A 17,330-nucleotide genomic window follows, 5' to 3' on the forward strand; every position below is an offset into this window, starting at 1 on the left:
AAATTACTGAGGTATGTCCCTGTCTGATGACATCTAGGTTCAAATTACTGAGGTATGTCCCTGTCTGATGACATCTAGGTTCATATTACTGAGGTATGTCCCTGTCTGATGACATCTAGGTTCATATTACTGATGTGTGTCCCTGTCTGATGACATCTAGGTTCATATTACTGAGGTGTGTCCCTGTCTGATGACATCTAGGTTCATATTACTGAGGTGTGTCCCTGTCTGATGACATCTAGGTTCATATTACTGTCCCTGTCTGATGACATCTAGGTTCATATTAATGAAGTTTTTCCTTGTCTGATGACATCTAGGTTCAGATTAATGATGAATGTCCCTGTCTGATTATATCTAGGTTCATATTACTAAGGTGTGTCCCTGTCTGATGACATCTAGGTTAATATTACTGTCCCTGTCTGATGACATCTGAGTTTATATTACTGAAGTGTGTCCCTGTCTGATGACATCTAGGTTAATATTACTTAGGTTTGTCCCTGTCTGATGACATCTAGGTTCATATTACTGAGGTGTGTCCCTGTCTGATGACATCTAGGTTCATATTACTGAGGTGTGTCCCTGTCTGATGACATCTAGGTTCATATTACTGAGGTGTGTCCCTGTCTGATGACATCTAGGTTCATATTACTGAGGTGTGTCCCTGTCTGATGACATCTAGGTTCATATTACTGAGTGTCCCTGTCTGATGACATCTAGGTTCATATTAATGAAGTTTTTCCTTGTCTGATGACATCTAGGTTCAGATTAATGATGAATGTCCCTGTCTGATTATATCTAGGTTCATATTACTGCGGTGTGTCCCTGTCTGATGACATCTAGGTTCATATTACTGAAGTGTGTCCTTGTCTGATGACATCTAGGTTAATATTACTTAGGTGTGTCCCTGTCTGATGACATCTAGGTTCATATTACTGAGGTGTGTCCCTGTCTGATGACATCTAGTTTCATATTACTGAGGTGTGTCCCTGTCTGATGACATCTAGGTTCAAATTAATAAGGTATGTCCCTGTCTGATGACATCTAGGTTCATATTACTGAGGTATGTCCCTGTCTGATGACATCTAGGTTCAAATTACTGAGGTATGTCCCTGTCTGATGACATCTAGGTTCATATTACTGAGGTGTGTCCCTGTCTGATGACATCTAGGTTCAAATTACTGAGGTATGTCCCTGTCTGATGACATCTAGGTTCATATTACTGAGGTGTGTCCCTGTCTGATGACATCTAGGTTCATATTACTGAGGTGTGTCCCTGTCTGATGACATCTAGGTTCATATTACTGAGGTATGTCCCTGTCTGATTACATCTAGGTTCATATTACTAAGGTGTGTCCCTGTCTGATGACATCTAGGTTCATATTACTGAGGTATGTCCCTGTCTGATAACATCTAGGTTCATATTACTGAGGTATGTCCCTGTCTGATGACATCTAGGTTCATATTACTGAGGTATGTCCCTGTCTGATAACATCTAGGTTCATATTACTGAGGTGTGTCCCTGTCTGATGACATCTAGGTTCATATTACTGAGGTGTGTCCCTGTCTGATGACATCTAGGTTCATATTACTGAGGTGTGTCCCTGTCTGATGACATCTAGGTTCATATTACTGTCCCTGTCTGATGACATCTAGGTTCATATTAATGAAGTTTTTCCTTGTCTGATGACATCTAGGTTCAGATTAATGATGAATGTCCCTGTCTGATTATATCTAGGTTCATATTACTGAGGTATGTCCCTGTCTGATGACATCTAGGTTCATATTATTGAGGTGTGTCCCTGTCTGATGACATCTAGGTTCATATTACTGAGGTGTGTCCCTGTCTGATGACATCTAGGTTCAAATTACTGAGGTATGTCCCTGTCTGATGACATCTAGGTTCATATTACTGTCCCTGTCTGATGACATCTAGGTTCATATTAATGATGAATGTCCCTGTCTGATGACATCTAGGTTCATATTACTGAGGTATGTCCCTGTCTGATGACATCTAGGTTCAAATTACTGAGGTATGTCCCTGTCTGATGACATCTAGGTTCATATTATTGAGGTGTGTCCCTGTCTGATGACATCTAGGTTCATATTATTGAGGTGTGTCCCTGTCTGATGACATCTAGGTTCATATTACTGAGGTGTGTCCCTGTCTGATGACATCTAGGTTCATATTACTGAGGTGTGTCCCTGTCTGATGACATCTAGGTTCATATTACTGAGGTGTGTCCCTGTCTGATGACATCTAGGTTCATATTACTGAGGTTGGTCCGTGTCTGATGACATCTACTTCATATTACTGAGGTGTGTCCCTGTCTGATGACATCAAGGTTCATATTACTGTCCCTGTCTGATGACATCTAGGTTCATATTAATGAAGTTTTTCCTTGTCTGATGACATCTAGGTTCAGATTAATGATGAATGTCCCTGTCTGATGACATCTAGGTTCATATTACTGCGGTGTGTCCCTGTCTGATGACATCTAGGTTCATATTACTGAGGTGTGTCCCTGTCTGATGACATCTAGGTTCATATTACTTAGGTTTGTCCCTGTCTGATGACATCTGAGTTTATATTACTGAAGTGTGTCCCTGTCTGATGACATCTAGGTTCATATTACTGATGTGTGTCCCTGTCTGATGACATCTAGGGTCATATTACTGAGGTATGTCCCTGTCTGATGACATCTAGGTTCATATTACTGAAGTGTGTCCCTGTCTGATGACATCTAGGTTCATATTACTGAGGTGTGTCCCTGTCTGATGACATCTAGGTTCAAATTACTGAGGTATGTCCCTGTCTGATGACATCTAGGTTCATATTACTGAAGTGTGTCCCTGTCTGATGACATCTAGGTTCATATTACTGAGGTGTGTCCCTGTCTGATGACATCTAGGTTCATAATACTGAGGTATGTCCCTGTCTGATGACATCTAGGTTCATATTACTGAGGTGTGTCCCTGTCTGATGACATCTAGGTTCATATTACTGAGGTGTGTCCCTGTCTGATGACATCTAGGTTCATATTACTGAGGTGTGTCCCTGTCTGATGACATCTAGGTTCATATTACTGAGGTATGTCCCTGTCTGATGACATCTAGGTTCATATTACTGATGTGTGTCCCTGTCTGATGACATCTAGGTTCATATTACTGAGGTGTGTCCCTGTCTGATGACATCTAGGTTCATATTACTGAGGTGTGTCCCTGTCTGATGACATCTAGGTTCATATTACTGTCCCTGTCTGATGACATCTAGGTTCATATTACTGTCCCGGTCTGATGACATCTAGGTTCAGATTAATGATGAATGTCCCTGTCTGATGACATCTAGGTTCATATTACTGAGGTGTGTCCCTGTCTGATGACATCTAGGTTCATATTACTGAGGTGTGTCCCTGTCTGATGACATCTAGGTTCATATTACTGTCCCTGTCTGATGACATCTAGGTTCATATTACTGAGGTATGTCCCTGTCTGATGACATCTAGGTTCATATTACTGAGGTGTGTCCCTGTCTGATGACATCTAGGTTCAAATTACTGAGGTGTGTCCCTGTCTGATGACATCTAGGTTCATATTACTGTCCCTGTCTGATGACATCTAGGTTCATATTACTGAGGTATGTCCCTGTCTGATGACATCTAGGTTCATATTACTGAGGTGTGTCCCTGTCTGATGACATCTAGGTTCAAATTACTGAGGTATGTCCCTGTCTGATGACATCTAGGTTCATATTACTGAGGTGTGTCCCTGTCTGATGACATCTAGGTTCATATTACTGAGGTATGTCCCTGTCTGATGACATCTAGGTTCATATTACTGAGGTGTGTCCCTGTCTGATGACATCTAGGTTCATATTACTGAGGTTTGTCCCTGTCTGATGACATCTAGGTTCATATTACTGAGGTGTGTCCCTGTCTGATGACATCTAGGTTCATATTACTGAGGTGTGTCCCTGTCTGATGACATCTAGGTTCATTTTGCTGAAGTTTGTCCCTGTCTGATGACATCTAGGTTCAGATTACTGATGTATGTCCCTGTCTGATGACATCTAGGTTCATATTACTGAGGTGTGTCCCTGTCTGATGACATCTAGGTTCATATTACTGAGGTGTGTCCCTGTCTGATGACATCTAGGTTCATATTACTGAGGTTTGTCCCTGTCTGATGACATCTGAGTTCATATTAATGAGGTGTGTCCCTGTCTGATGACATCTAGGTTCATATTACTGAGGTTTGTCCCTGTCTGATGACATCTAGGTTCATATTTCTGAGGTTTGTCCCTGTCTGATGACATCTAGGGTCATATTGCTGAGGTGTGTCCATGTCTGATGACATCTAGGGTCATTTTGCTGAAGTGTGTCCCTGTCTGATGACATCTAGGTTCATATTACTGAGGTGTGTCCCTGTCTGATGACATCTAGGTTCATATTACTGAGGTGTGTCCCTGTCTGATGACATCTAGGTTCATATTACTGAGGTGTGTCCCTGTCTGATGACATCTAGGTTCATATTACTGAGGTGTGTCCTTGTCTGATGACATTTAGGTTCATATTACTTATGTGGGACTGTAAAATCGATTAAAAGGTAAGAATCTCTGGAATAACTATCTAATGTTAGGTAAATGTAGTAATGAATAAATTGGCTAAATTTCTTTACATTTACCTGTTAGCAAAGGTGCCAACTAGAGATGATGTGCAGGAGCTTGCAGGGATTTGTAGTCTTGCATGATGTCTACTTTGATGCTAATTAGCATTTTCGAATCTAAGAGTACATAGAACCTAATGTATTGATAAAAGTAATCTTGTCCAAGAGAGAAAGTTATAAAAACGTCACGCCAGGGTAAGCCTACACAAAACACAGCCCTTATTTTAAGTGTTTCTAAAATCCCCTATGGGAAAAATGAATGGTGGAAAAACGATTGGAACCATTTCCCTGTTTGACCTTTAGGTTTTATGGGTATTATGACACCTCCACTGTGGGGCTCTATACTGGACATAGTTATTAATTATATAGCTCCATCTGGTAAAGAAACAAACTAGTGTCTACTCTGCAGCTGTGGCATCCTACCTATTCTATACCACATTCCTACATATAGTAAACCATCATCAGAACCCCCGACCCCTGCAAAATCGTTCTAAATGTGTAAAAGTCGTTTGTTCAGTTCTTACTGAGGTGGAACCAGGGGAGGTTGCTATGTAGACCTTTCGCCGAGGCTCCAGTCAGACAGAATGATGCTCTGCTCTGCTCTGCTCTGTTCCAACAGTAATAATGGGAGTTTCACAAAACAACTTCCTCCGGTCTGAGTCTCAGCCCGTCCTAACTGGGCAGATCTGCGCCTGTTATAAAAGATGCACCGAGAATTCTTCCTCCGCCCCTCTTACTTCTCCCCGCACCCTTTTCTCTCCCTCTCGTTCTCTTTCTATTATTGCACTCTCTCCCTCTTTCGTTGAATCATGTCACCGTGACTTAATCAGTGGCAAAAAGTCGACCACGGACTCGATAGCTAAAAGGCGTGGACGTAAAGGGTCAGGCACTGTAACTTTCAAGAGAGAAATATGACCTTCTAGTCCTAGTCTGTCCAGTCAATGTGATGTCTATTTTCACCGTCTGATCTAATTCAACGTTGAGCTCCACTTTGTGTCTGAATGCAACAATGTATCAAGAAGTAGCAGGGTAGCGTCCATTAGAATGACGTCATAATCGAACCCAGTTACAGTTGGTTACAATGTCGCACCAGGTGGCGGTCAAAGGGCGTCTCAGAGCGCCCTCCAGTGGCAGACATCAAACACTGCATCCCCACTACAATACCGGTACATCTGGCCCTTTTGGGATTTTAGTCCAGTTAGATAATGGCTATTAATTACAATAGCTAATAGAAGCAAATAAAATAAGGCTAGTAGGTCACATTTGAAGGTGATCATTCATATTCCGTCCCCTCTCTCTCTCTATTCGGTGTGTCTGACTAGATAAGAGAGGAAGATGTTTTTAGTGAGGTGTGCTGTCTGTCCTCGTCCGCCAGGGGTGCAGCGAGACCAGCCCATTCATTCACACTGGGCTTTGTAGCTGAAGCCACCTACAGGCTCCCGGCCGATGCGACGCATGCATTCCCTCTCCTCAGATGAATTTAGAAAAGCCGACAAACAAAAATGTGTAGAGCAAGAAGGGCGCCATGTTGGCCACAAGCACGAAGCTAAATGTTGATGTATTTTCCGTCTTATTTTGGGCGGAAGTTATAATTGTGGAGGAGAGACAGTCGTTCTATGATGCTTTGAATAGAGAGAGGGATTATTTTATTTGACTTTCATTGAAATAAGACATTATAAATTAAACGCAACCTCTAGACCCCATCAAACCATGTTCTCTGTTTGCAGGGACACATACATTCTTTCATGGTGATTTTTTCTTTTAGCAAGGCTTTACTTCCCTCCCTTTGCTAGAAGCACTTCGCGCGTAAAGAACATCACTGGTTCCCAAATTCACAGTGTTCTGCACTGCGAATAGCGCTCCGTAATTGGCGGAGAGCACATCAATCATGCGTTTAGCCGCACCCCTCCCCCCATTCAACCAGTCTGGTGGCTGTTCCTGTGTGTTTACTACACGGACCAGGCGGCAGCAGACACTTGGCTTCACATGCACTCAACTCACAACAGCTAGCTAGCTAAACACTTTATAGTTCCATCTGAAACAGAATCCAACATGCCCAAGAGAAAGGTACGTAGTTTGGTGACTATTTAGAGAGGATTGTGAAACCAGAAAAGCAGGCAGCTATTGATAGCTTGCAAATGAATGTGGAGAGCCATCCCCTCTCCAACGATTACTTAATTATAAACCTATTTATTCGGGGAATTTATGATATTTATTTGGAGGGTATTTTCTAAAAAATAATATGTAATGTTTTAGTGTTTAAATTACTTTTTCTGATCGCTTGCGGGCTTAAAAGTCTGTTTTCCACCGGCAGTCGCTGTCCTTTGGGAAGCCAGAAGTCTCTCTCTGTCTCCATGTAGTTAAAGCACAACCAGCAGCCATGCTTTGCAGCCCAAGTCTTCTTCGACCTACCGAACAGAAACGCTTCAGTTACCGCCATTTTCCCCTCGATCCGCCCAAAATGACTTCGAGAATTCGCTTTAGTATCTCTAGTTTCAATTCTGATCGTTAAACGATGCAATCGTCGTCGTATTTGGATACAATTGTATATTTTTTCTCTTTGTTCATGGTCCCAGGTGGCTGCAGTGTCGTGTCTCTACCGGCGGGCGGCGCTGCGGAGGCTTAACGCTGCTCCTCCCCCCTCGCTTATCCCGCCCCGCGCGAGTTTTCAAATCCTGCCTGAGTTCATAGAAAGAAGAGAGATGGAGAGAGGAGAGAAAGAGAGAGACAGATACTTAGGGACCCCAACTTTCAGTGTTACTGGTCCAAAAACACATAACCTGTTAACAAAACTCAAATATTACATTACAGTTAAATCTAATGGGTCTAAAAACAAGTTTATTTTAACATTATCTATGACATTTTTACTTTTTTCTTGAAATTGAAAAGTTATCTGGGGTCTTCCCTGACAGTTCAGAAATACGTAATTTGAGCGACCGTAGACTGTTGCCTGCACTCCAGTAAAGGGATGTTGCCTGCACTCCAGTAAAGGACTGTTGCCTGCACTCCAGTAAAGGACTGTTGCCTGCACTCCAGTAAAGGACTGTTGCCTGCACTCCAGTAAAGGACTGTTGCCTGCACTCCAGTAAAGGGATGTTGTGATAAATGTTGTTTATCTGTTGTTTGTCCTCAGCAGGGAGCCGCTGGCGACGCCAAGGAGGAGGTGAGACTGAGACAGACTCAACACTGTTACCTCCACTACAACTCATCACTTATAATTACTATTAAATATATCAACTATTATTTATCAGCTCAGTTTCAACATAGTTGGTCTCGGACAGCGTGTGTGAGGGTTTGGATCAGTGTGTGTTGTGTGTTGACGTGTTTTCTCTTCCTGTTGCAGCCCCAGAGGAGATCCGCCCGGTTATCAGCGGTGAGACCAGCTACCATACAGATGTTATACACTACCTTATAACGCATCATATAACGTATACACTACCTTATAACGCATCATATAACCTATACACTACCTTATAACACATCATATAACCTATACACTACCTTATAACGCATCATATAACCTATACACTACCTTATAACGCATCATATAACTTATACACTACCTTATAACGCATCATATAACCTATACACTACCTTATAACGCATCATATAACCTATACACTACCTTATAACCTATACACTACCTTATAACACATCATATAACCTATACACTACCTTATAACGCATCATATAACCTATACACTACCTTATAACACATCATATAACCTATACACTACCTTATAACGCATCATATAACCTATACACGACCTTATAACGCATCATATAACCTATACACTACCTTATAACGCATGATATAACCTATACACTACCTTATAACGCATCATATAACCTATACACTACCTTATAACACATCATATAACCTATACACTACCTTATAACGCATCATATAACTTATATACCAGTTTATTACACATCTATAACCTCTTATTACAGCTTATAGCACATTTTTAGACTATAATTAATTTTACAGCACATAATATACCACCTTATAACACATCATACAACCACTATATGCCAAATAACACATCTATAACCTCAGCTACAATCACTATACAATCATATTACACATTTATTATCGCTGTATACCAGGTAATAACACATTTACTATTACTATATACCAGGTAATTACACATTTACTATTACTATATACCAGGTAATAACACGTTTACTATCACTATATACCAGGTAATTACACATAACATATTCAACACAGCTACAATCAGCTTTTTAATACACTTAATACATAACTGACCCTGCTGAGAACACTATGCCATAACTGACCCTGCTGAGAACACTATGCCATAACTGACCCTGCTGAACACTATGCCATAACTGACCCTGCTGAACACTATGCCATAACTGACCCTGCTGAACACTATGCCATAACTGACCCTGCTGAACACTATGCCATAACTGACCCTGCTGAACACTATGCCATAACTGACCCTGCTGAACACTATGCCATAACTGACCCTGCTGAACACTATGCCATAACTGACCCTGCTGAACACTATGCCATAACTGACCCTGCTGAACACTATGCCATAACTGACCCTGCTGAACACTATGCCATAACTGACCCTGCTGAACACTATGCCATAACTGACCCTGCTGAACACTATGCCATAACTGACCCTGCTGAACACTATGCCATAACTGACCCTGCTGAACACTATGCGTAGTTTATTACCTTACATGGCAGCTAATGTATTACATATGAACCCTTCTATATACATATCTACCCTTCTATTCACACTACACTTATCACTATACATCAGCTAATTCCACATATATTACATATTTAACAGGTTACACAACTCTGAACCAGTTTATAAGTCATGCAACCAGTTAGTAAAGTCCCACTGAAGCCCTGGCACCTATTGGTCAGTAGATCTGAAGCCCTAGCTCCTATTGGTCGGTAGATCTGAAGCCCTAGCTCCGATTGGTCAGTAGAACTAGGAATGATCAGTGGTTGTAGAACACATGAGACTGATGTTTGTTCTCTCTCTCTAGAAACCAGCCCCAGCCAAGGCTGAACCCAAGGCCAAGAAGGAGAAACCAGCAAAGGTAAGAGAACAGAACTACAAACCCCAGGGTTGCACAATATAGAACTACAAACTCTTCAGCAATCACATTACAGAACTACAAACTCAAGAACAATCAAACAGAACAACAGACAAGAACATCACATTACAGAACTACAAACCCCAGAAGCATCACAAAAAAACAGAACTACAAACCCCCACTCCAGAAAGAGAAGGCATATAGTAGTCTTGCTACATATGGGCAGATCATTCGGAAAGTATTCAGACCCCTTGATTTTTCCCCACATTTTGTTACATTACAGCCTTATTCTAAAATGGATTTTTTTTTTATCCCATAATGACAAAGCGAAAACAGGTTTATCGGAATTTTTGCTAATGTATAAATTTTTTTACCGATGCCTTATTTACATACGTATTCAGGCCCTTTGCTATGAGACTCGAAATTGAGCTCAGGTGCATCCTGTTTCCATTGATCATCCTTGAGATGTTTCTACAACTTGATTGGAGTCCACCTGTGGTAAATTCAATTGATTGGACATGATTTGGAAAGGCACACACCTGTTTATAGAAGGTCCCACAGTTGACAGTGAATGTCAGAGCAAAAACCAAGCCATGAGGTCGAAGGAATTGTCCGTAGGGCTCCGAGACAGGATTGTGTCGAGGCACAGATCTAGGGAAGGGTACCAAAACTTTTCTGCAGCATTGAAGTCCCCAAGAACACAGTGGCCTCCCACATTCTTAAATGGAAGAAGTTTGGAACCACCAATACTCTTCCTAGAGCTGGCCGCCCGGCCAAACTGAGCAATCGGAGGAGAAGGGCCTTGGTCAGGGAGGTGACCAAGAACCCGATGGTCACTCTGACAGAGCTCCAGAGTTCCTCTGTGGAGATGGGAGAACCTTTCAGAAGGACAACCATCTCTGCAGCACTCCACCAATCAGGCCTTTATGGTAGAGTGGCCAGACGGAAGCCACTCCTCAGTAAAAGGCACATGACAGCCCGCTTGGAGTTTGCCAAAAGCCACCTAAAGGACTCTCAGACCATGACAAACAAGGTTCTCTGGTCTGATGAAACCAAGATTGAACTCTTTGGCCTGAAACCTGGCACCATCCCTACGGTGAAGCATGGTGGTGGCAGCATCATACTGTGGGGATATATTTCAGTGGCAGGGACTGGAAGACTAGTCAGGATCGAGGGAAAGATGAATGGAGCAAAGTACAGAGAGATCCTTGATGAAAACCTGCTCCAGAGCGCTCAGGACCTCAGACTGGGATGAAGGTTCACCTTCCAACAGGACATTGACCCTAAGCACACAGCCAAGACAACGCAGGAGTGGCTTAGGGACAAGTCTCTGAATGTCCTTGAGTGGCACAGCCAGAGCCCAGACTTGAACCCGATCAAACATCTCTGGAGAGATCTGAAAATAGCTGTGCAGCGACGCTCCCCATCCAACCTGACAGAGCTTGAGAGGATCTGCAGAGAAGAATGGGAGAAACTCCCCAAATACAGGTGTGCCAAGCTAGTATCATCATACCCAAGAAGACTCGAGGCTGTAATCGCTGCCAAAGGTGTTTCAACAAAGTACTGATTAAAGGGTCTGAATACTTATGTAAATGTGATATTTCTGTTTTTTATTTTTAATAAATTAGCAACATTTTATAAAAACATGTTTTTGCTTTGTCATTATGGGGTATTGTGTGTAGATTGATGAGAAAACAAAACAACAATTTAATCCATTTTAAAATAAGGCTGTAACGTAACAAAATGTGGAAAAAGCCAAGGGGTCTGAATACTTTCCGAAGTTACTGTAGATAATGTCTGTCATCCCCCCCATCCAGAAAGAGAAGGCTGTGAACGACAAGAAGGAGGAGAAGAAAACTAAGAAGGCAGCAGCGAAGGAGAACGCTGAGGCCGAGGCCGCTGAGGAGAACCACTCTGAGAACGGAGACGCCAAGACCAACCAGGTAATATACATTACTCTACTATACATACACTACCGTTCAAAAGTTTGGGGTCACTTAGAAATGTCCTTGTTTTCGAAAGAAAAACATTTTTTTTGGCCATTAAAATAACATTAAATTGATCAGAAATACAGTGTAGACATTGTTAATGTTGTAAATGGCTATTGTAGCTGGAAATGGCTGATTTTTAGTGGAATATCTACATAGGCGTACAGAGGCCCATTATCAGCAACCATCAGTCCTGTGTTCCAATGGCACGTTGTGTTTGCTAATCCAAGTTTATCATTTTAAAAGGCTAATTGATCATTAGAAAGCCCTTTTGCAATTATGTTAGCACAGCTGAAAACTGTTGTGCTGATTAAAGAAGCAATAAAACTGGCCTTCTTGAGACTAGTTGAGTATCTGGAGCATCAGCAATTGTGGGTTCGATTACAGAATCAAAATGGCCAGAAACAAAGAACTTTCTTCTGAAACTCATCAGTCTATTCTTGTTCTGAGAAATTAAGGCTATTCCATGCGAGAAATTGCCAAGAAACTGAAGATCTCGTACAACGCTGTGTACTACTGCCTTCACAGAACAGCGCAAACTGGCTCTAACCAGAATAGAAAGAGGAGTGGGAGGCCCCGGTGCACAACTGAGCAAGAGGACAAATACATTGGAGTGTCTAGTTTGAGAAACAGACGCCTCACGGGTCCTCAACTGGCAGCTTCATTAAATAGTACCCGCAAAACACCAGTCTCAACGTCAACAGTGAAGAGGCGACTCTGGGATGCTGACCATCTAGGCAGAGTTGCAAAGAAAAAGCCATATCTCAGACTGGCCAATAAAAATAAAAGATTAAGATGGGCAAAAGAACACAGACACTGGACAGAGGAAGATCGGAAAAATGTCTTATGGACAGACGAATCGAAGTTTGAGGTGTTCGGATCACAAAGAAAAACATTTGTGAGATGCAGACCAAATGAAAACACGATGGAGGAGTGCTTGATGCCATCTGTCAAGCATGGTGGAGGCAATGTGATGGTCTGGGGGGGTGCTTTGGTGGTGGGAAAGTGGGAGATTTGTACAGGGTAAAAGGGATCTTGAAGAAGGAAGGCTATCACTCCATTTTGCAACACCATGCCATACCCTGTGGACGGCGCTTGATTGGAGCCAATTTCCTCCTACAACAGGACAATGACCCAAAGCACAGCTTCAAACTATGCAAGAACTATGTAGGGAAGAAGCAGTCAGCTGGTATTCTGTCTATAATGGAGTGGCCAGCACAGTCACCGGATCTCAACCCTATTGAGCTGTTGTGGGAGCAGCTTGACCGTATGGTACGTAAGAAGTGCCCATCAAGCCAATCCAACTTGTGGGAGGTGCTTCAGGAAGCATGGGGTGAAATCTCTTCAGATTACCTCAACAAATTGACAACTAGAATGCCAAAGGTCTGCAAGGCTTTAATTGCTGCAAATGGAGGATTCTTTGACGAAAGCAAAGTTTGAAGGACACAATTATTATTTCAATTAAAAATCATTATTTCTAACCTTGTCAATGACTACATTTCCTATGCATTTTGCTATATTTCCTATTCAAACTCATTTCATGTGTGTTTTCATGGAAAGCAAGGACATTTCTAAGTGACCCCAAAATTTTGAAGGGTAGTGTAATTTACATTATCCAGAGAGACTTACAGTAGTGAATGCACACATTTTCATACTGGCTCCCCATGGGAATCGAACCCACAACCCTGGCGTTGCAAGTGCCATGCTCTACCAACTGAGCTAAGGAAGACTACAATACAATATACTACTATACTGTACACTACTATACTATATACTACACTACTATACTATATACTGCTATAATATATACTACACTACTATACTATGTTGTACTGTACACTACTGTACTATATACTACACTACTATACTATATACTACTATACTGTACACTACTGTACTATATACTACACTACTATAATATATACTACACTACTATACTATGTTGTACTGTACACTACTATACTATATACTACTGTACACTACACTACTATACTATATACTACTATACTGTACACTACTGTACTAGATACTACTATACTATGTTCTACTGTACTATATACTACACTACTATACTATGTTCTACTGTACTGTACACTACTGTACTATATACTATACTATATACTACACTACTATACTATGTTCTACTGTACTGTACACTACTGTACTATATACTACACTACTATACTATGTTCTACTGTACACTACACTACACTACTATACTATATACTACACTACTATACTATGTTCTACTGTACTGTACACTACTGTACTAGATACTACTATACTATGTTCTACTGTACTATATACTACACTACTATACTATGTTCTACTGTACTGTACACTACTGTACTATATACTACACTACTATACTATGTTCTACTGTACTGTACACTACTATATACTACACTACTATACTATGTTCTACTGTACACTACACTACTATACTATGTTCTACTGTACACTACACTACTATACTATATACTACTGTACACTACTATACTATATACTACTGTACTGTACACTACTATACTATATACTACTGTACTGTACACTACTGTACTATATACTACTGTACTGTACACTACTGTACTAAATGGTTTCATTTGACCAGTCGTGGTCAAAAGTTTTGAGAATGACACATGTTAATTTTCACAGTCTGCTGCCTCTGTTTTTATGATGGCAATTTGCATATACTCCAGAATGTTATGAAGAGTGATCAGATGAATTGCAAAGTCCCTCTTTGCCATGAAAATGAACTTAATCCCCCAAAAAACATTTCCACTGCATTTCAGCCCTGCCACAAAAGGACCAGCTGACATCATGTCAGTGATTCTCTCGTTAACACAGGGGAGAGTGTTGACGAGGACAAGGCTGGAGATCACTCTGTCATGCTGATTGAGTTAGAATAACAGACTGGAAGCTTTAAAAGGAGGGTGGTGCTTGAAATCATTGTTCTTCCTCTGTTAACCATGGTTACCTGCAAGGAAACACGTGCCGTCATCATTGCTTTGCACAAAAAGGGCTTCACAGGCAAGGATATTGCTGCTAGTAAGATTGCACCTAAATCAACCTTTTATCGGATCATCAAGAACTTCAAGGAGAGAGGTTCAATTGTTGTGAAGAAGGCTTCAGGGCGCCCAAGAAAGTCCAGCAAGCGCCAGGACCGTCTCCTAAAGTTGAATCAGCTGCGGGATCGGGGCACCACCAGTGCAGAGCTTGCTCAGGAATGGCAGCAGGCAGGTGTGAGTGCATCTGTATGCACAGTGAGGCGAAGACTTTTGGAGGATGGCCTGGTGTCAAGAAGGGCAGCGAGGAAGCCACTTCTCTCCAGGAAAAACGTCAGGGACAGACTGATATTCTGCAAAAGGTACAGACAGGGATTGGACTGCTGAGGACTGGGGTAAAGTCATTTTCTCTGATGAATCCCCTTTCCGATTGTTTGGGGCATCCGGAAAAAAGCTTGTCCGGAGAAGACAAGGTGAGCGCTACCATCAGTCCTGTGTCATGCCAACAGTAAAGCATCCTGAGACCATTCATGTGTGGGGTTGCTTCTCAGCCAAGGGAGTGGGCTCACTCACAATTTTGCCTAAGAACACAGCCATGAATAAAGAATGGTACCAACACATCCTCTGAGAGCAACTTCTCCCAACCATCCAAGAACAGTTTGGTGACGACCAATGCCTTTTCCAGCATGATGGAGCACCTTGCCATAAGGCAAAAGTGATAACTTAGTGGCTCGGGGAACAAAACATCGACATTTTGGGTCCATGGCCAGGAAACTCCCCAGACCTTAATCCCATTGAGAACTTGTGGTCGATCCTCAAGAGGCGGGTGGACAAACAAAAACCCACAAATTCGGACAAACTCCAAGCATTGATTATGCAAGAATGGGCTGCCATCAGTCAGGATGTGGCCCAGAAGTTAATTGACAGCATGCCAGGGCGGATTGCAGAGGTCTTGAAAAAGAAGGGTCAACACTGAAAAATATTGACTCTTTGCATAAACGTAATGTAATTGTCAATAAAAGCCTTTGACACTTATGGAATGGTTGTAATTATACTTCAGTATACCATAGTAACATCTGACAAAAATATCTAAAAACACTGAAGCAGCAAACTTTGTGAAGACCAATACTTGTGTCATTCTCAAAACTTTTGACCACGACTGTATACTACTATACTATGTTCTACTGACCTCTAATCTCTGACCCTGCAGATGGAGGAGGCTCCCGAGGCGGAGAAGGAGGAAGCCAAATCTGAGTAGCAACACTGCCGACCCCTAACCCCCGACCCCCCCCTCCCCCCAGCCTGCCCCAGTGTTCGTGGTCCCCCTCCAAGGCATATTGTTAACAGAGGAATATTTTTATCAATGATTTTATAAGTACACGATCTACTATCCATACAGATTTTTAGCACAAAGCGAAGCTGAGTAATATGATGCAGGTCTGCAGTGGTCATATCAACAAAGTGTCTGCAGGCAAGATGATGAACACACTAAAATCTTTTTTAAACGGCGTTTCATGATTGTGTAGGAAGGAAAGCGCGTCCCGTCCCATAGTGAGTTGTGTGTTCCTGTGCCCCCTCCTTCCTCCACAGTTGGTTCTCCTAGGGTTCTACCTTAGTCCTGGTTTATTAACGGTTCTCCCTGATGTTCTGTTTTGATCCCGTCTGTTCTGTGCAGTGAGTTCCTTTGCTTTGTCTAAATGTTCCTGTTTTTACATTAAACATGTTCTAAGCGTGTAGAAAGTGTGTTGTCCAATAAGAAAGAGGAAGAGGATCATGAGAAACATTCCGGGCACAGTGACATGCTTGTCTCCTAGGCAACTACAGCAGCTGTGTCTGTGACAGCTCCCATCTTGCTGGTTTTCTAAAGACGTTTTTTTAGATGAAGGGTTCTCTGACGTGTGCAGGAGTCTGTCTGTCCCTCTGATGTTCTGGAATTCTCTAATAATAAAAAAAGTCCTGTGAATTTTCCTCAAACCTTTGTTGAGTCTTTATTCCATCCTCCTAGCCCGGTCTAGTTGGGTCTTCATTCTGTGTGAAGGCTGTTGTAGTTCTGTTGTGGCTTCACTCACAGGTGTGAAACTAGCTCCTGACTAATCCAGCAGGAAAACGAGGGACGTTTTTTTCAGGCACATTAATCCTACTCCTGGATTCTCCATTGATCATGCTTCAGGACTAGGCCCTACAGTGTGAATGTTAACCCCATTTCTCCTCACACAGCAGCTCTGTTAGGTATAATGCTCTATGGCAGTGTATAGACAGAGAAAAGCCTGGGTCGCAGGTTCAACGCATTTATAACAGTAATACTTTACCTCTGAGATAAATCGACCAACTTTAAAAAAGAAAGAGTGATACCTTTGACAGAAGCAATAAAAAAGGGAAGGAAGAAAGAAGTATTGCATTGTAAAATTGTAAATGATGTAAATGTAAAAGTATTGGAGGAGATTCTTTCAAGAGCAGGCTCCATTTTGTCTCTTAGTTGTGGAGAGTGTAGTTCTGTTTATGACCGCTAGGTGTCAGCCTTGTCCTGTATCAGCTGTGAGAGCAGGGTGCCAGTCTTCTCTGCAGGGGGCTAAGAGTTAGTGTGGCAGCA

General features: G+C 42.0%; 1 protein-coding gene across 2 annotated transcripts; it reads left to right on the plus strand.

Moving 5' to 3' along the window:
- The first annotated feature begins 6,611 nt into the window (after positions 1 to 6,611).
- LOC123484169 (non-histone chromosomal protein HMG-14A-like) lies at positions 6,612 to 16,714 on the plus strand. 2 transcript variants are annotated; one of them, XM_045214177.1, is made up of 6 exons: positions 6,612 to 6,729; positions 7,796 to 7,825; positions 8,006 to 8,035; positions 9,697 to 9,750; positions 11,565 to 11,690; positions 15,951 to 16,714. In XM_045214177.1, exons 1-6 carry the CDS (start codon positions 6,715 to 6,717, stop codon positions 15,996 to 15,998), a joined length of 303 nt encoding a protein of 100 aa, XP_045070112.1. In that variant the 5' UTR covers positions 6,612 to 6,714; the 3' UTR covers positions 15,999 to 16,714. The 2 variants fall into 2 exon arrangements, with proteins under 2 accessions (XP_045070112.1, XP_045070113.1); XM_045214178.1 differs by having other exon boundaries at positions 7,799 to 7,825.
- Positions 16,715 to 17,330: the final 616 nt, after the last annotated feature.

Source organism: Coregonus clupeaformis, unplaced genomic scaffold, assembly GCF_020615455.1.
Source record: "Coregonus clupeaformis isolate EN_2021a unplaced genomic scaffold, ASM2061545v1 scaf0210, whole genome shotgun sequence".
Lineage (NCBI taxonomy): Eukaryota > Metazoa > Chordata > Actinopteri > Salmoniformes > Salmonidae > Coregonus > Coregonus clupeaformis.

What these genes read in the sequence shown, in the direction of transcription:
- LOC123484169 (XM_045214177.1), top strand. An exon ending in AGAAGGAGAAACCAGCAAAG is followed by an intron (nt 9,751 to 11,564) that starts GTAAGAGAACAG and finishes CCCCCCATCCAG; the next exon opens with AAAGAGAAGGCTGTGAACGA. An exon ending in GAGACGCCAAGACCAACCAG is followed by an intron (nt 11,691 to 15,950) that starts GTAATATACATT and finishes CTGACCCTGCAG; the next exon opens with ATGGAGGAGGCTCCCGAGGC.